General features: G+C 45.5%; 1 protein-coding gene across 1 annotated transcript in view; it reads right to left on the minus strand.

Annotated features, from left to right (window-relative positions):
• CCDC33 (coiled-coil domain containing 33) overlaps nucleotides 1–24,188 on the minus strand; it is a 101,083-nt gene that overhangs the window by 19,021 nt on the left and 57,874 nt on the right. Inside the window, exons 10-13 of the mRNA XM_087878108.1 lie at nucleotides 17,140–17,263; nucleotides 16,124–16,257; nucleotides 15,420–15,491; nucleotides 6,638–6,790 (exon numbers count right to left, since the gene is read on the minus strand). Coding sequence (XP_087734234.1) covers nucleotides 6,638–6,790; nucleotides 15,420–15,491; nucleotides 16,124–16,257; nucleotides 17,140–17,263 — 483 coding nt within the window. The remainder of the gene's footprint in view (nucleotides 1–6,637; nucleotides 6,791–15,419; nucleotides 15,492–16,123; nucleotides 16,258–17,139; nucleotides 17,264–24,188) is intronic.

Consider the following 24,188-nt stretch of genomic DNA (forward strand, 5'->3'; position numbering starts at 1 on the left):
GCAAGGAATAGATTATTTATTAACTTGACACAAGGGATAAGGAATGTCTGGAAATGTATATATCAATGTGTATTAATATATCAAGGTATATTGAACTTGTGAATGTAATATTGGTTTATTAAATACATGCATAGTTGGTTAGGAAGTAAAATACTGTATACTTGATATATAATGAAGTAGGAGATATGTAAATTTGTATATAGAGCAAGGAATAGATTACTTATTAACTTGACACAAGGGATAAGGAATGTCTGGAAATGTATATATCAATGTGTATTAATATATCAAGATATATTGAACTTGTGAATGTAATCTTGGTTTATTAAATACATGCATAGTTGGTTAGGAAGTATAATACTGTATACTTGATATATAATGAAGTAGGAGATATGTAAATTTGTATATAGAGCAAGGAATAGATCACTTATTAACTTGATTTTGACGTAAATGTTAGAAACCAGAGACGTTGAGCAATGTCCATTGTTTTACTTTTAAAACTAATATAATAATAATAATAATAATAATAATAATAATAATAATAATAATAATAATGAAAATGTCCCATCTTCTCCAGAATCACAAAACAGCAGACCGTCTTTTCAATCTCAGATGCAAAGAAGAGCTGAAAGGACACACACAAACACACATGCATGCAATGCATAGACAAACACACAACCCCAGCTGGCTTTTTCAGTTGACGTCATGTTCTTCTTTGTCTCTGGGTAAAGGGTTCCCCAGCATTATTAAAACAGCAGAATAACTGAGCTGGAAGGGACCTTGGAGGTCTTCTAGTCCAACCCCCTGCTCAAGCAGGAAACCCTATAGCCGATGGTGAACCTATGTCACGCGTGCCAGAAGTGGCACACAGAGCTGTCTCTCCGGGCACGTGAGCCATTGCCTGTTGCTCTTCCGTGTTCCAGCATGCCAGCCAGCTGGTTTTCACGTGTGTGGGACTGCCAGAAACTGGAAGACCAGGTGTCCGGAGCGCATGTGCATGCCAGAAAGTGGAAGATCATCTTCCCGGTGTATTCATGCGCACCGGATGGCTGCTTTTGCATGCGTGCTCCCGTTTCGGCACTCGGTGCCAAAAAGGTTCGCCAACACTGCTTTATAGCATTTCAGACAAATAGTTTTCCAATCTTTTCTTTAAAAACTCCGATGTTGGGGAGGGAGGGAGGGAGGGAGGGAGGGAGGGAAGGAAGGAAGGAAGGAAGGAAGGAAGGAAGGAAGGAAGGAAGGAAGGAAGGAAGGAAGGGGTCACTGTATGAATTGTCGTAAGTCCAGGACGCCCTGTAGTTGCTCAAGATTTGAACCGTTCAACATGGCGGTCCATATGGATTCGGCGAATGAAGAAAGAAAGGAATTGAAATGCTGAACCATCTTTCTATCTGTCTGCCTGTCTGTCACTACTCAACCCTGCCTGCCTGTTTCGGTTTGGCCATCCTATTCTGCTTGGCTTAAGGTTCTAATTAGCGCCAACAATTGAGGTTTTGCTAATGAGTTCGCTATAACAAGAACTAATGAGCGTCTTTCACTGGGGCTGTTAATTAGCACTTCAAAAGCTCTGTTTGGCTTGTGGAATTAGCTGTACATCATCCAGCAATCAAGTGTTTTGTGACAAACCCACAAGGTTTTTCAGAAGCAAGGCTGAATGGGCGGGACGCTTTCAAAATTGCTACGGCACACAATCTCTTCATTGTGTGTGTGTGTGTGTGTGTGTGTGTGTGTGTGTGAATCTGTGTGTAGGAAGCAATCCAGGTTCTTTATTTATTTGTTTCTCTCTCTCCTTTTGTAGGAAAAACAAAAACAAAAAACAAAGAATCCGTCCGAGAGGTAAAATTCTATATGCCAAACCCTGCATTTTGTATCTGAATAGCGAGCCGGTGTTGAGGGGAAGAAAAATTACAATCTGCCAAGCAAAAAAAACGATAGTTGTCTCTCGAACTATTCTCGGTTGAGTATTTATTTATTTAATTAAGGGGCTTGCACCTTCCTCCTTGTGAGTGAAATAAGGGTGCGCTGCCACAAGAGGTACGATCGGCTAATTTTAGAAAATCTCTCCACTCAGAGTTGTGCAAGAAATGGGCCACCGGTTTTTAGGAGGGTGAATTCAATGAGAGTTCTGCGTCAATACTGAGATGGAGAATGCTACAAAATGCAAAGGACTTCCCTCTTTTCCTTTCCTTTCCTTTCTTTCTTTGAACTAGGCTAGAAGGAGTAATCAATGGAAGGATGGGATATGGACGGGTCTCCGAAGTCAGCAGAAGTCAAAAGAAAAGCTACCCTACAAGAGGTAAAAGACTTATCATTTCATCCTTCCAACCCATCCCCGTCCAGATCAGAGGTGGGTTTCAGCAGGTTCTGATCAGTTCTGGAGAACCAGTAGTGGAAATTTTGAGTAGTTCGGAGGACCGGTAGTAAAAATTCTGACTACCATCTACTTTAAGACTTGTGGACTTCAACTCCCAGAATTCTGGCTGGGGAATTCTGGGAGTTGAAATCCACAAGTCTTTAAATTTGGCAAGATTGGAGATCTCTGCCCTAAGAGTTGAGAAGGACAGCTGTTAAGATAAGTATTGTCCACTAGATGGTGATAGGAAGACTGCAAAAAAAAAAAAACCCGAGCCCATCAGCATAAGAATTCTTTGGAAAAAAATAATTTGAAACGCTGCCCAGATTTCTCAAGGCATCCCCCTGTAATTCACAACTTCAACCCAGTTGGAAGAGGATCCTGCTGCCCACGATGTGCCAGGAGCACAGAAGGCCTGCCGGATGGGACCACGCTCCTTGAGAATTCAACATGCTGCAACGATGATTCCTGCACCTGAAGCAGATCCATGTTCCTGCCTGCCAGGATTTGTGCTTTTAGGCACAGGCAATCAAGATGAGATGTAATGTGAATTTAGTGGGTCTCCTTCTCCTTCTCCTTCTCCTTCTCCTTCTCCTTCTCCTTCTCCTTCTCCTTCTCCTTCTCTTTCTCTTTCTCTTTCTCTTTCTCCATTCCTTTCCTTTCCTTCCTTCCTTCCCTCTCCCTCCATCTTTCCTCCTTTCCTTTCCTTTCCTTTCCTTTCCTTTCCTTTCCTTTCCTTTCCTTTCCTTTCCTTTCCTTTCCTTTCCTTTCCTTTCCTTTCCTTTCCTTTCTTTCCTTTCCTTTCCTTTCTCCTTTCCTTTCCTTTCCTTTCCCTTTCCTTCCCTTCCCTTCCCTTCCTTTCCCTTCCCTTCCCTCCCCTCCCCTCCCCTCTCTTCTCCTTTCCGTTCCTCCCTCCCTTCCTTTCCTCCCTCCCTTCCCTCTCCCTCCATCTTTCCTCCTTTTCTTTCTTTTCCTCCCTCCCTTTCCTCTCTCCCTCCCACCCTTCCCTCTCCCTCCATCTTTCCTCCCTCCCTCCCTCCCACCCTTCCCTCTCCCTCCATCTTTCCTTTCCTTTCCTTTCCTTTCCTTTCCTTTCCTTTCCTTTCCTTTCCTTTCCTTTCCTTTCCTTTCCTTTCCTTTCCTTTCCTTTCCTTTCCTTTCCTTTCCTCTCCTCTCCTCTCCTCTCCTCTCCTCTCCTCTCCTCTCCTCTCCTTTCCTTTCCTGCCACTCTTGATTCCTGACAATTGCCCGAACAAGCTCCTGCAGTTTTCTCAGCCAGTGCTTTTGGGAAGTGCTTTGCCCTTGCAGCCTTCCTAGGGCTGAGAGAGAGCGACTGGCCCAAGGTCACCCAGCTGGCTTTGTGTGAGACCAGAACTCACAGCGAGCTTTCTAGCCTGATGCCTCTTGCGCCAAAATGGCTCTCAAGGCCACATTGAACAATTGGAAATACAAATTATCCCTCTAAAAGCATTGCAACAATGAGCGGTGTCATTGAAAGAAGAAGAGGCTTTGTGTGTTTTGAAAATTTCCTGTGCCTTTTTGCTTCTTTCCGATATGCCTGTACACACCGTTTTTAATTGATCAAATTTCCACACCAGCCATCTCTCCAAAGTGACTCTTTTAGGGAATTATTTAATTTTCCTGAATTCACACAAATCTGCTCTATCCTGGGAAAGAAAATCACTTTTCCTCCTGCCTCTTTCTCCAGTTCTCCCAGATTTCAATCTGAGTGGTCCAGTTGGATGATTTGGTTTACCCAAAGGAGTGTAAAAAGGCCAAATAAATTTCCCAAACTTGCATTGAGGATGTAGGCCATTTAGGGGAAGCCACCCTGGATATTATACCGGTCGGTTGCACCCAGTAGTAGTTCACTTCAGGGGTGGGGCTGCTGGGGCTTCGCAGGGGTTCGGGAGAACCTCTAGCTAAGATTCTGTGCAGTTCGGAGAACCCCCCAAATCCCATTCCTGGTCCCTATTTTTCTACTTGCATTTTTTTTAAACATGCTTTCGAACTGCTAGGTTGGCAGAAGCTGGGACAAATAACGGGAGCTCACCCCGTTACGCGGCACTAGGGATTCGAACCGCTGAACTGCCGACCTTTCGATCGACAAGCTCAGCATCTTAGCCACTGAGCCACCGCATCCCTAGAAATCTCTTTAGGATTTATCTAACAGCCACTTTCTCCTTGCTCTCTCTCTAGGTCAATGTTTCTCAATCTTGGTAGCTTGAAGATGGGTGGACTTCAACTCCCAGAATCCCCCAGCCAGCTGCGGTGGCTGTGGGATTCTGGGAGTTGAAGTCCACCCATCTTCAAGCTACCAAGATTGAGAAACACTGCTCTAGGTCCTTCCAACTCTTCTTCCTAGATAGTCCACCTAGATAATGATAAGGCCTTGTTCCTTTTGTGTTCTATGTTTTTTTTTTACATTAAGATTGATGGAACACCCAAACACCTTCACTTAGTCAGTGGTGAGTCTGGAAACCCAATGAAATGATCTTATCCATGTCCAGGTTTTGCTGATGTCAGTTTTACGGTCACGGAGCTGACAGTTATGAGCTGGAAGTGAGCCTGAGGTCTAGAGATAATGTAACTGTAATAGCCAGGAATGAACTAAATGAGTTCACAATCAAATACTCCTCATCTCGCTGAAAGCCTTGAAACTTAGCAGCCAAGTTACTTCTCAGAATGAAGTCAGGGAGGAATTTCCCAAACTGTTGGAAAATTCGATTCGAAGATCGGATTAGAGCAGGAGTGTCAAACTGGACTTCTTCAAGGGCCAGATCAGCATTATAGTTCTCCTCCGCGGGCCGGCGGGGCCGCAGTGCGGCCCGTTTTTGGCCGGCTGGAGGCCGGGGAGGCCGAAAATGGGCCACGCGGGGGCCACATGTGGCCTCCCCATGGCCTGTTTTGGCTGGCAGAGGCACCACAGGCTGGTCCTTTGATTTTTCCAAGCCGCCCCCGTGGGCCATGTTTAAGCACCCCGCAGTCTGGATCCGGCCCGCGGGCTTTGAATTTGACTCCCCTGGATTAGAGGGGTCTCATTCCCAATTTGGAATCGAATCCCCAAATCAGTTCAGGGCATCAAAACAGACTGGAGACATTTAGATGGAATTAGCACTGGGTGGGAACTTCTGAACGTGCACAATAACCTTTTTTCATTGGCTTAAATTGAGTGGATGACCTCAATCAAATCCATAGTTGAGATTAGTTTTGGGGTGACCCATCCCTTAACGCTGACATAATTCAGGGGGGAGACCGGGGTTGGGAAAGACCTTTCATCTACACATAGGCCTCATCTGCACTTGGGATGTGGGATTGTTAACGCCCATTGATTTTTCCTGTTCCCTTGGGTTCACCAATTCATACAACCCTTCAAGGCATCATCTATTCTCTCTAGTTTCTTCCTGATTAAGTGAAGAAAGAAGGTGAAGAGCAGAAGAGAAGGACCAGGAGACTCCAACAGACCAGGAAGGATGGTGGAAGGGATGAGCCGCGGCGTCTACTCAATGACACAAAGATATTACTGTCTCCAACATGGACAGAGCTGTGACATTTGGGCTACAAGAAACAGATGGTGTTGAAACATCTGGTAGAGATGCCGTATTCTTCTGTTTTGTAGTCACCACATGCCAACCAGGGGTGGGTTCTACTTACCATTACTACCGGTTTGCAACGGGGCTGCGTGCGCGCGTACTCTTCTGCGCATGCACAGAAGCGTTCTGATGGCGTTGGGGTTGGTGGGCAGAGCCTCCCTCCGGTTTTCTACCGGTTCTATAGAACCGCTCCGAACCGGGGGCAACCCATCACTGATGCCAACCACGCTACTATTTTAGGATTCAGTGGTTGGTGTCAGGTTTCTGGCTCTTTCGCGGTCAGCACTGACCTTTGCCCCCCAAGCCCTCCCTTTCCGATCCCCAATTCTCTGTGTCTCATTGGCTATCTTCCAAGCCACTCTCCTCATCCCATCTCCGTCAGATCACAGGAATGTCCCCCCTCCTCCCATCTCCGAGGAAACAGAATCTTCAAAGGAATTAAGTAGGCAAAAGTTCAAGCTTCTCCTCTCCTTTTTATATGTCAGCGCTGGAACGTTGACAGTTGGGTTAGCCCATAAATTGTCTGCTTTAAGAGCCTACCTCTTTGCAAGCCACCCTGCTGCTTATTCTTGGAAACCAACAAGTATTACAAGGGTGTCACGATTTCTACTGTTTTCACAGTCAAAGAGAGCTTCGCTCTATGACATTGCTAGGAAGCGAGGACCATAATGAAGCAGGAAAAGAAATCACTCACGTTGTCTCTAGCTGAAGTAACGGCAGTCTTCTGTTCACTTTTGGAAGTTGGTCTTGTCCAGGGTTCCTTGATAGTCCCGAGTTCTCCTACCAACTCTGGATCCAGGACTGGAAGGCCATTGGTGGTTGAGGAAGTCAGAAAGATGTCTGGCCTCTAGGCAGAACAAAACAAGAAGACATTACGATGGCCAGCCATGAAGATGCCATAAAACCTTGGACATGTTTCCAGGGGTGGGCTTCAAAAATTTTAGCAAGGGGTTCTCTGCTGGGTTGCTGGGTGGGCGTGGCCTAGTTGGCCTCCTGCACCATGGTGGCTATCCTTGAGCGTCCGGGAGGGCGAAAATAGTCTCCCCACGCTCTGGAAGCCCTCTGGAGGCCAGAAACAGGCCGGCCTTCCCGAACTTCCAGGAGGCCTGTTTTTCACCCAGCAGGCCACCCCTGCGTGTTTTTAACCAAAGAAGAGCTACAATTCTGACCACTGCACCACCACGGCTCTTCAACTAGCCAACCAACTAACTAACTACCAAGGCAGCCACACAACAGTGACTCAATGCTTCTCAAGTTATGTCCTGTCCTCCCTGAACGCTGCTGTGCAAATCCATTCTGAAGCTGCCATCGAGAGGCGTCTAAGGAGCATAACAAATGGCAGATGGTCTTGAGCAAACAGAACTGGGTGGTTAATGAAGGAGAATTCCATCAAGGCATAAGGCAACCTCTCCGTGTTCACCAATATGATTTCTTCATTTCTTACAATCTTAGGGCTAACTGGTTAAATTGGCCACTCCATGTGTCCGGCAGCAAAGTGGCTGCCGCCAATTCTGATGCCGTGACTCCAGGCCGTGACGGCTTAATTTGAGTCTTAATGGGGGAGAAGGTAGGACTGCTATGCCTATTCTTGGATTCATCTTCTGAAATCCTGCATCTCTCCAGACTTGGAGGAGAGGAGCCAACAGAATAACAGAATAACATACTGTACTTCCGTGTCGAAACCACCAAAGCACTTTCATGGTGAAAGGATGTGCCAGAGACATCACCGTTGCCTGAGGGATGCCCACTTGGGGATTCCATTCGTGTCCCCATCAATGAGTCCACCGATGTGGTAGCTATTTATCTACTCGCGTTTTAAACTGCTAGATTGGCAGGAACTGGGGTGAATGATGAGAGTGCACCCCGTCACACAGCAGGACTGGGACTTCAAACACAGGTTTGCAAATGGTCAACCCAGCATCCTAACTACATGGGCCACTCCGCTCCTTAAATAACAGAAGAGCAACGGAATGGCAGAATAGGACTTTGGAGGTCTCCTAGTCCAACCGTTGAAGTCCACTCTCATCTTCAAGTTGCCAAGGTTGAGCTACACTGCAATACGACCTCCTTCTCTTTGGGATATTCAGAAATACCTATGAAATGATGACTCGGTGAGTTGTCTAGAAAGTGTGCTGATAAAGTTTTGAGTCTTCTACCATCATTTTTTCATCAAGGTTCCATCGGGTAGAAGATAGAATAATAGGGTTGGAAGGAACCTTGGAGGTCTTCTAGTCCAACCCCCTGCTTATGGCAGGAGACCCTATATCAGTGATGGCTAAACTTTCTTCATTGCATGCCAAAAGCATGGGGGGGGGTCGCACGCATTGCCATACCCATAATTCTATGCCCCCCCCCACGCATGCACATGATTGCTGCAGAAATTATAGAGCAATGATAGAATTACCTGTTTGCCGACTTCCAGTGGGACCGGAGGCTTTCGTGGAGCCTGGGGAGGGCGAAAATGGCCTTCTCACTCCCCTGGAGACCCTCCGGAGGCCGGAAACAGCCCATTTGCCAACTTCCACCTCTACGGGGTGGGGAAGGCCATTTTTGCCCTCCCCAGGCTCCTAGAAAGGCTCTGGAGCCTGGGGAGAGCGAAAAACAGCCCTTCCCACCCCCACGAAGGCCCTCCGGAGGCCAGCCTGTTTCCCTACTTCCAGTGGGCCCGAAAATCAGCTGGCCGGCACGCGCATGTGCGCCAGAGCTGAGGTCATGTGCCCACCAATATGGCTCGTGTGCCATAGGTTCGTCATCACGGCCCTATATCATTCCAGACAAATGGTTCTCCAATCTCTTCTTGAAGAACCTCCAGTGATGCAGCACCTGCAACTTCTGGAGGCAAGTTGTTCCACCGGTTAATTGTTCTCACTGTCAGGAAATTCCTCCTTACTTCTAGATTGCTTCTCTCCTTGATTAGTTTCCATCCATTGCTGGAAAGAAGCTATCTGAGATTTTCCAGTGGAGCTAGCTGACTGATACAGAATTCAGGGTGTCTGTTGTCCTGTACCTGCCCTTCTACATATTTCATTCAGCTGGGGAGTAAAGCTTGACGTCAGCCAACCTTCCTTGGCATCAATGATCAGGCTTTCGGCTGGCAAGTGTCAATTAAATCCAGACAACCCCCAAAAGAACTTCCTGCAAAAGGCAGACCTCATTGTCAATCCCGCCAAGCCGACCACCCAGATGGGGCCCAGAATCGACTGAAATTATCATCGCCTCTCTCCCCCACCCCCCATCTGATTAAAAAAAAAAAAGAAGGAGCAAGCCTTGGCCAACGAAGCTTGCCACGTCTGCCCCCCTAATTCAATTAATTTCCCCCTAAAACTTCCTCTGGGAACAGCCGGCGGAAACCGGCAAATTTTCTTTCGACAAAGACATTCATTTTTTTTCTCCCTTGTTCCACTTCGCCGTGGCCTCGCTGTCTGCCACTCGTTAGCTGTCTAACAAAGCGAAGCCGGTGGTGGAGTCGTTCCCGCTCAGTAGTAATTCTATCACTGCTCTATAATTTCCGCAGCAATCACGATTTCTAATGATGCTGGGAAAGGGTGGGGGGGTGGGCTTAGAGGTGGGGGGTTGCAACTCAGAAAAACAACATTCTGCTGAGACAAGAGCCTTCAGCCAGGGATGTGAGAGCTTGCATGGATATATCTACCTATACAGATAATAATCTAAATTTTTTTGTTCCCAGTTGCAAGGTATGGCTGTGAAAACTGGACCATAAGGAAGGCTGAGTGCCAAAGAATGGAGGCCTTTGAACTCTGGTGCTGGAGGAGACTCCTGCGAGTCCCTTGGACTGCAAGGTGATCCAACCGGTCAGTCCTGGAGGAGATCAACCCTGACTGCTCTCTAGAAGGCCAGATCCTGAAGAGGAAACTCAAATCCTTTGGCCACCTAATGAGAAGGAAGGACTCCCTGGAGAAGAGCCTCATGCTGGGAACGATGGAGGGCAAAAGAAGAAGGGGACGGCAGAGAACGAGGTGGCTGCATGGAGTCAATGGAGAAATGGGCAGAGCTGCTTACAGAGTTCACAGACCCATCAGTTTAGGAAAGTACAGCTATTAGGAGTGAGCTGCAACCTGTTGTGTGATCAATAGAGGGCAGCAAAGCAGCATGGAATGGTTACTCTTCGCTGCCACCTACTGGTCGTGTGAAGAATGGTCAGGTGTGCTACTGGGGGTGTGAGGAGGAGGAGGAGGAAGAAGGAAGAAAGAAGAAGGATGGAAGAGGAGGAGGAGGAGGAGGAGGAGGAGGAGGAGGAGGAGGAGGAGGAGAAGAAGAAGAAGAAGAAGAAGAAGAAGAAGAAGAAGAAGAAGAAGAAGAAGAAGAAGAAGAAGAAGAAGAAGAAGAAGAAGAAGAAGAAGAAGAAGAAGAAGAAGAAGAAGAAGAAATAATATTAATTGGGGGGCTGCAGGCAGCTGGTGGACTGACCACCCTGGCGGTACATCATCCTACATTATCCTTTAATTTATGTACTCCCCTCACCCACCATGCACTTAGCAATCCATCAGCACCTGTCACTGGGGAGGGAGCCCCACAACACATGGCAGCGTATTGAATTTCATAGTGATCAGCCAAGATCCCCGTTTTGTGTGTGTATTTAAAAAAGAAAATGAAAGAAAAAGATGGGTGGGGAAGGGAGGGGGTGGAATCATGTTAAAGCAGTTTAACGTGACAGCAAGCATGAAAAAAGAAAAGAAAAGAAAGAAATGACGGCTTAAGATCCCTGTTCCTTTTAGAATTAATTAACCCCCCCCCATGGATGGCTTTAGAAAGCTCCATAGATGTTCCTGAGCCAAGGCACTCTCTCTCTCTCTCTCTCTCTCTCTCTCTCTCTCTCTCTCTCTCTCTCTCTCTCTCTCTCTTTCTCTCTCTCTCCCTCTTTCTTTCTTTCTTTCTCTCTCCCTCTCCTACACCATCTCCCACTCTCTCCCTCTCTCTCCCTCCTTCTCCCTCTCTTCTTCTCTTATTTATTTATTTATTTATTTATTTATTTATTTATTTATTATTCAAATTTCTATACCGCCCTTCTCCTTTCGGACTCAGGGCGGTGAACAGCCAATATAAAAAACATTTATACATAAATACGATTAAAAATAGATTTAAAATAATTAAATTTGGCCCATAGTTTAAAATTTATCAATTTAAAATCCATATCAAAATTTAAAACCACACCATCTCCCACTCTCTTCCTCTCTCTCCCTCCATCTCTCCCCCTCTCCTTCTCCCTCCCTCTTCCTCTACTTCTCTCCCTCTGTCCTTCTCTCCCTCTCTCTTTCTTTCTCTCTCCCTCTCCCATTTCCTCTCTTCTTCTCTCCTCTCTCTCCTTCCTTCTCTCCCTCTCTCCTTCTCCCTCCCTCTCCCTCTCTTCTTCTCGCCCTCTCTCCTTCTCTCCCTCTCTTTCGTTCTCTCTCCCTCTCACACTTCCTCTCTTCTTCTCTCCCTCTCTCCTTCTCCCTCCCTCTCTTCTTCTCTCCCTCTCTCCTTCTCTCCCTCTCTTTCATTCTCTCTCCCTCTCCCAGTTCCTCTCTTCTTCTCTCCCTCTCTCCTTCTCCCTCCCTCTCCCTCTCTACTTCTCTCCCTCTCTCCTTTTCTCCTTCTCTTCCTCTCTTTCATTCTCTCTCCCTCTCCCACTTCCTCTCTTCTTCTCTCCCTCCCTCCCTCCCTCTCTTTCACTCTTCTTCTCTCTCTCTCTCTGCCTCTCTCCCTTTCCCTCTGGGTCTCTCTTCCTCTTCCTCTTCCCCTCCCCCCCTGCCTCTGTCAAATAAATTAAAATACATTGTTGTGAGGTTCTTGCTTTCAATGGAAGATGGGCAGACGTTTGTAGGACCTGAGGTCCTGGCCAGAGATTATTGTTGTAAAGGTTGAGGATATTGGTGGTTCCAAAGTTGTACTAGGGGAAGGAAAAAACACCTCCTCCTCCTCCTCCTCCTCCTTCCTCCTTCCTCCTTCCTCCTTTTTCTTCTTCTTCTTCTTCTTCTTCTTCTTCTTCTTCTTCTTCTTCTTCTTCTTCTTCTTCTTCCTCTTCTTCTTCTTCTTCTTCCTCCTCCTCCTCCTCCTCCTGCTCCTCCTCCTCTTCTCTCTCTCCCTCCCTCCCTCTGTATATTTATTAGCACCAGTGGGGGGGGGGGGGCTCCGCAACCGACAGTCCTTCCGAGATCAAAACAATAATCAGCTAAATGAATTCTGCAGCATTTTCCCGCATGACCAGGAGTGATAATTTAGTGCAGCAGCCAGCTGGAAGAAACGGGGATTAATTCTGCACTTACTGACGCCCCTGTGAATAATTCATCACGTGCAGACCCCCACCCCCACCCCCCACCTTCTCTCCCAAGTGCTTCCCCAGACAGCCCGGCCCCAAACCGTGGGAAGGGGAGGGGGCTCCGGATGAAAAGAGCAAAGGAATTAAACCTGCCAGGTTTAAGTTTGGCCGAAGTTAGGAAGAAAGAAGACAGAAGCATCACAGCTTCCTGTAGATTCAACGTTAGTCTTCTATCTACAGCAGTGTTTCTCAACCTTAGTAGCTTGAAGATGGGTGGACTTCAACTCCCAGCCAGCTGTGCTGGCTGGGGGATTCTGGGAGTTGAAGTCCACCCATCTTCAAGCTTCCAAGGTTGAGCAACACTGATCTACAGGGAGTCCTTGACTTACAACAATTCGCTTAGTGGCCTTCAAAGTTACAGTGGCATCGAAAAAGTGACCGATGACCGTTTTGCTCATTTGATGGCCGTTGCAGCACCCTCCGTGGTCATGTGATCAAATTTCGGAGGCTTGGCCACCGACTCGCATTTATGACGGATCCCCTTTTGCGACCTTCTGACCAGCAAAGTCAACGAAGAATCCAGAAGCTCCAGAACACAGCTCAGAAATGTAACCTTGGAGTTGACTTGATCCTTCATTGGTTCCCAAGAGTTTCCACCTATGTGTGGCTGGGGGTGAAGGATGCCATTGCTAAGCAAGCTCCTCCCCTTCTTATATAGAATAGAATAGAATTCTTTATTGGCCAAGTGTGATTGGACACACAAGGAATTTGTCTTTGGTGCATTCGCTCTCGGTGTACATAAAAGAAAAGATACATTCGTCAAGAATCATAAGAATGGAATGGAATGGAATGGAATGGAATAGAATAGAATAGAATAGAATAGAATAGAATAGAATAGAATAGAACAGGAGAGAGAAGAATAGAATAGAATAGAATAGAATAGAATAGAATAGAATAGAATAGAATAGAATAGAATAGAATAGAATAGAATAGAATAGAATAGAATAGAATTCTTTATTGGCCAAGTGTGATTGAACACACAAGGAATTTGTCTTTGGTGCATACACTCTCAGTGTACATAAAAGAAAAGATACATTCGTCAAGAATCATAAGAATGGAATGGAATGGAATGGAATGGAATGGAATGGAATGGAATAGAATAGAATAGAATAGAATAGAATAGAATAGAATAGAATAGAATAGAATAGAATAGAATAGAACAGAACAGAATAGAATTCTTTATTGGCCAAGCGTGATTGGACACACAAGGAATTTGTCTTGGTGCATATACTCTCAGTGTACATAAAAGAAAAAATACGTTCGTCAAGAATCATAAGGTACAACACTTAATGATAGTCATAGGGAAACAGTCAATATAAATCTTAAGGATACCAGCAACAAAGTTACAGTCATACAGTCATAAGTGGGATGAGATGGATGATAGGAACGATGCGAAGATTAATAGTAATGCAAACTTAGTGAATAGTTTGACAGTGTTGAGGGAATTATTTGTTTAGCAGAGTGATGGCATTTGGGAAAAAACTGTCCTTGTGTCCAGTTGTTCTGATGTGCAGTGCCCTATAGCGTCGTTTTGGGGGTAGGAGTTGAAACAGTTTATGTCCAGGATGTGAGGGGTCTGTAAATATTTTCCCAGCCCTCTTTTTGACTCGTGCAGTATACAGGTCCTCAATGGAAGGCAGGTTGGTAGTAATTGTTTTTTTTTTCTGCAGTTCTAATTATCCTCTGAATATGAATTATGATATCAGATGCAGCCACGAAAGAGGTTGAATTTGGACTGCGGCGATGCAATGCTTCTTGAATCATCCTGAAGACTGCATCCTGTCTTGCAAATTGTTCTGCCTGGTCCTGTTGTTTGTGGGTCAACGGTTGGTTGCAAAATTATTGTGTTTTCCTCCCTCTCCCTTTTCCCCTCTTCCCTTTCCTATTTCCACCCCCATCCTTCCACAATGTAATTTAGCCCCGGCGAGCTGAAACGGGTGCCTAGCTATGAATTGCTCTCAACCTATGTTGTTTCAAGACTGCTAGCCTGCGGAGAGGAGAAGGGGAAGGCAGCCAGGAGGTGCTTCCCAGGGCCATGTCAAACATCATCTATATTCATGAAATGGATTTAGGAGGCCCCGCTACTCTACTAGAGTCGGCTGCCCAGCCGCCTGGGGTTTCTAATGCTTTTACGGCGCTTGGATAGAATGGCGAAGAGGAGATGGAAGGAAGCTTAATTCAATCCGGCCACAGACCACGAGACAGACAGGCAGAGGTCTAACAAGATGGTAGGTTCGAAACAGGCCAAAGGATTAGGGGACATTGTGCTGCATCTGTTGTGCATTTCCCTCCGCAAGAATGCCTCTTTAGGCAAACACCACATTTGCATAGCTTTCGTATGCTGAGCGAGCCTTGCACAAGCTTGGAAATGCATCGATTTTCGAACGGAAGACGTCTTTCCAGTGTATTAGTTGAATATGAATTATTTTGCTCCCGAGAAGAATTGAATTCCAAGCACGGCTAGATTTAGAGGCTAGGAAACCTGTTGCATTATTCCCTTTTCTCCCAACACCTTCCTGTCTCTCTCTTTCCGAGAGTTTTCTCTTTTTCTGAGTTCTCAAAAATGATGTGATCAGGTGTCAAATGAGATGGGGTAGTTTTTGAGTCGGCCTTTTGTGGTATCCCACTCGTAGCATTAACAAGCATTAACTCTCTCTCTGTCTCTCCCTCCTTTCTCTCTCTCTCTCCTCTCTCTCTCTCTCTCCCTCTCTCCTGTCTCTCTCTCTCTCCTCTCTCTCTCTCTCTCCCTCTCTCCTGTCTCTCTCCCTCTCTGTCTCTCTCTCCTCTCTCTCTCTCCTGTCTCCCTCTCTGTCTTTTCTCTCTGTGTCTCTCTCTCCTCTCTCTCTCTCCTGTCTCTCTCTCCCTCTCTCTCTGCGTCTCTCTCTCCCTCTCTCCTGTCTCTCTCTCTCTCTTTCCTCTCTCTCTCTTTCCTCTCTCTCTCTTTCCTCTCTCTCTCTCTGTCTCTCTCCCTCCCTCCCTTTCTTTCTCCACATCCCTGTTTTTCTGAGATACATGAAACTAAGGATGAGAACTATACATTTTTCCAGTCCCATATGGATTATGACCACTTAAGCCCAAGGATTGACTGCAATCAAGACATTTGACATTCTGGTAGGAAGCTACTAAGTCATTGAGAACCACTGTTTCCTAACCTTACCTCTGAATTGATCAACTGAAGACCAAGTTGGACAGTTGGGAGTCCACCAGACGTGGTTTTCATAGTGGTATCCTGGGGAAATAATAAGTAAAAGGCAAAATCAATTAACACAATCTATACAGTATGTAGAATTTGTTACTCGAGTTTCCTTAGAAGAATTCTAAAGCCTTAATAAAATTGATTATGCAAGTTTCCTTCTTAATGTTGAAGAATTGCTTTGCTGGAGAAGATTAAAGGGCCAGCTAACCTAAGCTGCATTTTTTTAAAAAGGAGATATTCAAAAAGTTTCAAGAAGCATAGGGGAACAAGAATTCTTCTCTATTTATCTCCACAAAATGGTCATCAAAAGACTGGAAGAACTCCATTTGGTCATCAAGAGTTTCATTCATTTGTTGACTTATTCCAAAGATTTAAGATGAGCCCTCTTCCAAGACGTATCCATGTCATTTAAATTGACAGTTTGAGACAGAACCAATACCACACCATTCTAGAACAATGTTTTGCAATCTGGGCAACTTTGAGATGTGTGGACTTCAATCTCCAGAATTCATCAACCAACATGGCTTTCTGAGAGTTGAAGTCCATACATCTTAAAATTGGCCCAGTGGGAAGGGAATGACCCGGAGCACAAATGTGCTGGAATTCACCCATTAAAAAAAAAACCCAGATATTATTCCAATATAATCTGATCCATCCATTCCTACCTGAATGGGTAGATTTTCTACCCTAATTCCACTTCGGCTACTGTCTGCCGCAAGCTTTCGGTAAACTCGGTTGGTCAGTGGCAGCACGGAGTAGCCTAAAAATGTTGATGTGCTTTCCAGATCGTCTCCTGGTGCTGGCAGCGTTGGAGAAGAATAAAGAGTGGGTTAGCTTACTTCGTAGAGGAATATGAAAGATCAAACAAAATGAAGTGATTTGTCTCTCTTAAGATCTGCTCATTATCAAATTCTTCCCATTAAGACTTCATTCTGAAAAAATCAGTCTTTTTCAAACAGAGGCTGTTAATTAACTTTCTTAACAGCCTACAAGAATCCAAAGAATAAATAATTGTAATGTTACTATGGTTGGCAGAAAGCCCAGAAGCAATTTGCAGAGAACTAAGATCAAAACACGAAGGAGAGTGAATGAAGTTGTTCCCTGCAAATTGCTTCAGTCGGCATTCCTTCTTAAATAGGCTAAGGGAGTGGCCAATTAGCCCCAAGCCTTACTCTCGAGGAGACCTCCTCCTGAGGAGCCACTCCTGCCTTTTCGCAGCTCTGTGCGCTCGTGCATCGAGAAGAGGCTCCTCCTCTTCGTCCTCTTCACTTAAGGGAGCTTCTGGAGGTTCTGAAGGCCCTGGCTGAATCCCCGCCTCTGGCACCACATCTTCTCCAGCCTCCTCATTGTCTGACTCGAGTGCCAGCTGCACAGGCTGTTGGTGCAGCACCACACCAGCCTCCTCGCTGTCGGAATCAGCTACTAGCTGCACAGGCCGCTGACGGCCCACAACAGTTATGACTATGCTCTTCCACCTTGTTAACTAAGTCTGAACTAATTATCTAGCTACAAAGAGAGTCTTCTATCAGCTCTGGAACCTATCTTAGATGCTACCATGCCTTACGGCATGGTTCTTATGATGACCTATGATCTGGGAAGAGTTGGCAAGCTTCTTGGGCTCATTCTCATCCCTTAGAAAGAAGATGCCAGCTCCTTGTTACACAGCACACCTGGGACTTACTCGATTTATAGTATTCAATTAGCAAGGCCGTATCATCCGAAAAAGCGGTAGCACCATCCCTTCCTTGAAACAGGAAGGAAGTATTCCACATGGGTTGTTCAGGAGGTCCACCGAGCGAAGACACCTGAGGTTGGGAAAAGATAGGATGAAAAAGATAGAGAGTAAAGTGAAATTAGATATTAACATACTGGATATAAATGTAAATAATGATCCTGCTAACAAAACAGTTAATTATGAATATTTAAAAATAAAGAGAAGGAGCGGGAGGATAAAAGCTAAGAGTAAAGACAAAAGTCGGTGCAGAAAGTTGTAAAATTGTATATATCTGTGGTTAGTATTGTATTTTAACGTCTGGTGTATGTGTGTTTTTGTTTTTTGTTTTTGTCTCTTGATTTCTTTTGCTATTGTGTGTTTGGTTTTAAAATGTAAAATACTCAATAAAAATTATTTTATATAAAAAAAGAAAAAGATAGAGAGATACAATCAAGATCAAGTGGAGTGCTAATACTACTCTATAAAGCCTTAGTAAGACCACACCTACACTACTGCATCCAGTTTTGGTCACCACACTATAAAAAAGTTGTTGAGACTCTAGAAAAAGTGCGGAGAAGAGCAACCAGGATGATTAGGGGACTGGAGGCTAAAATATACGATGAACGGTTGCAGGAACTGGGCATGGCTGGTCTAGTGAAGAGAAGGACCAGGGGAGACATGAGAGCATCTTCCAATATTTGAGGGGCTGCCACAGAGGGGAAGGGGGTCAAGCTATTTTCCAAGGAACCTGAAGGCCAGACAAGGAATCATGGATGGAAACAGATCAAGGAGAGATTCAACCTGGAAATGAGGACAAATTTTCTGACAGTGAGAACAATCAACCCACGGAACAGACGTTGCCTTCGGAAGTGGTGGGAGCTTCATCACTGGAGGCTTTCCAGAAGAGACTGGATGCCATCTGTCAGAAATGGTGTAGGCTCTCCTGCTTGGGCAGGGGGTTGGACTAGATGACCTACAAGGTCCCTTCCAACTCTGTTAATCTAATCTAAAACTCAAGAGGCACCACAGATGATGAACATGGGTGTTGAATCAAGAAACCTTAATAGTCTGCTTGGCTGAGTTCACACGGAGAAAGATTGCACGGTCTTTCTAATAGCTTGCTGAAAAGGCAATAAAAAAAAATAAACAGGCAATAAAAAGGAGGAAAGCTTTACGTATTACACAGCATAACAATTTCGCCATAAAATTTAATTGCGCAGGAAGCCAGAGATAAAATATTTGCCGAACATCCTCGTTTTCAGATCCCGTATATAGGTGACTCCAAGAAAGAGCATAGGGACCAGGATGGGAGCAGATCAAAAGTCGAACAAATCAAGCATTCTCTTTCTTGGGTTCATCAGATGTCTCCACCCCCAAACCCTACAAAGAAGTACGCGTGAAATCAGGAACCATCATCTGTTTTTGCTCCTTAATAAGGAGAGCCATGGTACTTCGTCAGTTCCGGATTTCCCTTGAACTCCTGAATCTAATACAGGTAACCCTTAACTTACGATCATTCCTTTACGGACCATTATCTCAGATTTCATTTGATCTACATATTTTATAAGAACGGATCCAGGGATGGGCTTCAAAAATTTTAGCAAGGGGTTCTCTGCCTGGTTGCTGGGTGGGTGTGGCCATGGTGGGCGTGGCCTAGTCAGCCTCCTGCACCACGGTGGAGGGGTGCTTTTGCCCTCCCCGGGCTCCAGAGGCTTTCCTTCAGCCTCCGGGAGGGCAAAAATGGCCTCCCCAGGCTCCAGAGGCCCTCTAGAACTTCCCGAACTTCTGGTAGGCCTGTGTTTGAGCCTCCATGCACACCCTGCCCTTACCTGCATCCAAAACGGGCCATGTGGGGTGGGAGGGGCCAGCCAGGAGTGGGATTTGGGGGTTCTCCAAATTGCACAGAAACTTAGCTAGAGGTTCTCCCGAACCCGTGCGAACCCCCAGCAGTCCCACCCCTGAACGGATCTAATTTGCACATTAGGGACTTTTTCGTGGCTCAGAAGGCCGTCATCCTTCAACATTCACTGTCCCAGGACTGGACAATGTAGTTACTGCCCATAGAAGTATACACGAGAAGAAAACGGCAATAGAAATGTCTGGATTGGGGAAATTTGCATTGTTATGCCTTTCTCTCTCTCTCTCTCTCTCTCTCTCTCTCTCTCTCTCTCTCTCCTTCCCTCCCTCCTTCCCCCTCTCTTCTTCCCTCCCTCTTTTCCTTCCTCTGGCTCTCTCTCTTCCTCCCTCCCTCCTTCCCTCCCTCTCTCTACCTCCCTCCCTCCCTTTTTACCTCCCCTTTCTTTCCTCCTTCTCTCTCTTTTTCTCTTCCTCCCTCCTTCCGTCCCTCCTTCCCTCCCTTTTCTTCCCTCCCTGCCTCCTTCCTTCTCTTCCTTCCTCCCTCTCCCTCTCCCTCTCCCTCTCTCTCTCTCTCTCTCACACACACACACACACATTTACAACCCAGAGTTTTTTTAGGCAAAACAAACACTGAAGGAACATCATTACTTATTCATTTAATAATAGCATTTACATACCTCCAGCCCCCACGAGGACTTCCAGTGATTTACAAAAGGCTGGGACATAAAATCCATACAATCATAGCCCTCGATGATTAAGTCACACGCATAACCCCGAAGGTTATCCTCCGCACTCGCTCTCTCTCTCCCCCCCCCCCCCCAATTCCCAGGGCAGCCTAGAACTCAGACATCCCGGCCAAATGTCTTCTGACAACTTTAATGCCGTTGAATTGTTGAGGTCCATTGAACTGTTGGGGTCAATGCTGCAAAACTCAACTAATAGCCACTCCGATCAACTAATCTGAAATCCCGCTCCTGTTGGATGAGTTTCTGCTAGTCTTCCCATGATAGAAAAGATTATGGAGGCCAAGGGGCACCGGGCATTCTTCTAACCAAGCACTGTCATCATCCATCAATCACGATAGAGTTGGAAGAGACCTTGGAGGTCTTCTAGTCCAACCCCCTGCTCAGCCTAGAGCTTAAGGAGAACTTTCCTGACCGTGAGGACCATGAAAGAGTTGAAATGGCTTGCTTCCAGAAGTTGTGGATGCTCCAACCCTGGAGGTTTTCAAGAAGATACCGGACAGCCATTTGTCCAGAATGGAATAGGATCTCCTGCCATGAGCAGGCGGTTGGACTAGAAGATCTAGGCCACACTTGGAATATTGCATTCAGTTTTGGTCGCCACGATGTAAAAAAGATGTGGAGACTCTAGAAAGAGTGCAGAGAAGAGCAACAAAGAGGATTAGGGGACTGGAGGCTAAAACATATGAAGAACGGTTGCAGGAACTGGGTATGTCTAGTTTAATGAAAAGAAGGACTAGGGGAGACATGATAGCAGTGTTCCAATATCTCAGGGGGCTGCCCCAAAGAAGAGGGAGTCAAGCTGTTCTCCAAAGCACCTGAGGGCAGGACAAGAAGCAATGGGTGGAAACTAACCAAGGAGAGAAGCAACTTAGAACTAAGGAGAAATTTCCTGACAGTGAGAACAATTCATCAATGGAACGACTTGCCTCCAGAAGTTGTGAATGCTCCAACACTGGAAATTTTTACAAAGATATTGGATAACCATTTGTATGAAGTGATGTAAGGTTTCCTGCCTGGGCAGGGGGTTGGACTAGAAGACCTCCAAGGTCCCTTCCAACTCTGTTATTCTATTTCTATCTCCAAGGTCTCTTCCAACCCTATTATTCTATGTTCTTGATGGAAAAATGATGCCAGGAGACTCAAAATTTTATCAGCACTCTTTCTAAAGAACTCATGATCCATGGAGTCATCATTTCAGGGATTTCTCTTTCGGAAATATCCCAAAGAGAAAGAGACTGTATTGCAGTATTTCTCAACCTTGGCAACTGGAAGACTTCAATGTCCAGGATTCTCCAGAAACTGTATAAGGTTGTGTGGGTGGGTGAATGTAAGTTTTCTGGCTTTCTTCTGCTTTTTTTTTTTTTTTGCAACCCTTCACTTGCCCGAGGACAGACAAACTGATGGCATTTCACACAGTCACGAATTGATGCCTTAAACTGGGACTTGAATGAGTTTCCGTGTAGATCTTGCGGGCTATCGGGTGACCTGATCAGCGGAGTAAGGAAAGGAATCGCCGTTCAGAAATGGATACTACGGCTCAGCACGGACACCCGAGGGTTAAACAATTGACTAAAGAGGACATAGGAAGAAAGATTGTGTGTGGGTTGGGGTAGGGGGGTTGGAGAGAGAGGGGGGGAGAGAGAAAGAGAAAGAGAGAGAGAGAGCAAGGATGTGATAGTTCAATTTCCCCTGAGGATTAATTTGTAATTCAATTGCTAAGTGCAATCCTGATGCCCAGAAAGTGTAATTTACGGTATGTAAAGCAAACCGCTTGGGTAGGGTAGGCTTAACCCCGTTCGTACCCCAACGACGACGTCTTGCTGCTTTGAAAGGCTGGAGATGGGAGCGTTTAGAAATGGTGACTTTGGGGGGTGGGGGCGGCTTTCCACCCTCATTTGGGATGATTCCAACTCTATTGAAGAGATCAACCCGCCCCCCCTCACAGTTATAAAAATACATATGAATAATACATAGGAAGGACGGTTGCAGGAATTGGGTTTGGCTAGTCTAGTGAAAAGAAGGACTAGGGGGGACATGATAGCAGCCTTCCAATAACTGAACAGAATAACAGAACGGAAGACAATACCAGTCAGCAGTGGGAAGATGGTCTCAAACCAACATATATATTTTCATGTAAGTCTAGAAGAATGGAATGGAATGGAATGGAATGGAATGGAATGGAATGGAATGGAATGCAATAGAATAGAATAGAATAGAATAGAATAGAATAGAATAGAATAGAATAGAATAGAATAGAATAGAATAGAATAGAATAGAGTAGGGTAGGGTAGGGTAGGGTAGGGTAGGGTAGGGTAGGGTAGGGTAGGGTAGGGTAGGGTAGCGTAGGGTAGGGTAGGGTAGGGTAGAGTAGAGTAGAGTAGAGTAGAGTTGAATTGAATTGAATTGAATTGAATTGAATTGAATTGAATTGAATTGGAAGGGACTTTGGAGGTCTTCTAGTCCAACCCCTTGCTCAGGCAGGAAACCCTATACCATTTCACACAAATGGTTGTCCAATCTCTTCTTAAAAACCTCCTGTGATGGAGCATCCACAATTCCTGGAGGCAAGTCGTTCCACTGATTAATCGTTCAATATTTGAGGGGCTGCCACAAGGAAGATGGGGCCAACCTATTCTCCAAAGCACCTGAGGGCAGGGCAAGAAGCAACGGATGAAAACGAATCAAGGAGAGAAGCAACCTAGAACTAAGGAGGAATTTCTTGACAACGAGAACAATGAATCAGTGGAACAATTTGCCTCCAGATGTTGTGGGTGCCTCCATCACTGGAAATTTTAAAGAAGAGGTTGGACAGCCATTTGTCTGAAGTGGTGTAGGGTTTCCTGCCTAAGCAGGGGGTTGGACTAGAAGACCTCCAAGGTCCCTTCCAACTCTGTTATTCTATTCTATTCTATTCTATTCTATTCTATTCTATTCTATTCTATTCTATTCTATTCTATTCTATTCTATTCTATTCTATTCTATTCTATTCTATTCCATTCCGTATTCTATTCTATTCTATTCTATTCTATTCTATTCTATTCTATTCTATTCTATTCTATTCTACTCTATTTTATTCTACTCTACTCTACTCTACTCTACTCTACTCTACTCTACTCTACTCTACTCTACTCTACTCTCTTCTCTTCTCTTCTCTTCTCTTCTCTTCTCTTCTCTTCTCTTCTCGGGTCTCCTGCTTGAGCAGGGGGTTGGACTAGAAGGCCTCCAAGGTCCCTTCCAACTCTGGTAAAGGGACAAAAATCATCATCACCCATCGGTGTCCTTTCTCTTGGACCTGCTGAGAGCAACTGCACAGGACTTTCCCAAAGCGGTATTTAAATGAAACTCAAGGTCTGGAGGTCAGCCTTGTGATTCAATTTTGCTCTTTCTTAGCAGATTGAATTTTGCTTCCTCTGCACAGATTCAATTTTGTGTGTGTGTGTGTGTGTGTGTGGTTTTTTTTTTTTCCCCCTTCACAGAAGAGCTACACATATTCACCTACAGCCCTCCTCCTCACCAAGAGCATTCCTGCTTGGAGAAAATGGACTGAAATAGGAAAAATCCAAGTGAAATCGAAAAGGGAGCCTTGGGCTGGAGGTTTTCTATCCCTATTCCCAGGTAGCTCCCGGTCTCTGTTGCACAAAACCAACATTGATTTCAGGTCCTTAACAAAACTGATAAAAAGCGAGGGAAGGGAATATATTTTCACAGCCCAGATGGCTCCACTAAATCATTTATAACACCCTATCGACATCCTGTATCATTTTTTCCTTCTTTTTCGCCAATTCCAGCTGGCAACGTGCCTCATCGGAGGATTGTCATTTGAAACCGGATGGAACAGGGACTTCTCTTCCCTTCTCTTCCCCCCCCCCCCCCCCCGCCGCATCCCCGGGAAGTAATATTCATGAACCTAGGACCGACTTCTTGCTATCCTTATGTTCTACTCATTGTCTACGGCTTCCTTTGGGCCCGTGTGGACAGCTTTACAAATATATCTCTCCCATCACAGCTTCTGCAACTCATTCCAGCTCCAAAGAGTGGCAAGAATATCTCTGGAGGACATGATTTCACTTGTGATGGATGTCCAACATTCTTCATTGTCTTAAGATCCAGAGGTGGGTTTCAGCAGGTTCTGACCAGTTCCGAAGAACCGGTAGCGGAAATTTTGAGTAGTTCGGAGAACCGGTAGTAAAAAGTCTGACTGGCCCCACCCCCCATCTATTCTCTGCCTCCCAAGTCCCAGCTGATTGGGAGGAAATGGGGATTTTGCAGTAACCTTCCTCTGGATTGGGGTGGAAATGGAGATTTTACAGTATCCTTCCCCTGCCACGCCCACCATGCCACACCCACAGAACCGGTAGTAAAAAAAATTTGAAACCCACCACTGTTAAGATCACAGGAATAATGTCTCCACCA

The sequence above is a fragment of the Pantherophis guttatus genome, chromosome 13, assembly GCF_059756535.1.
Source record: "Pantherophis guttatus breed Tessera chromosome 13, ASM5975653v1, whole genome shotgun sequence".
Lineage (NCBI taxonomy): Eukaryota > Metazoa > Chordata > Lepidosauria > Squamata > Colubridae > Pantherophis > Pantherophis guttatus.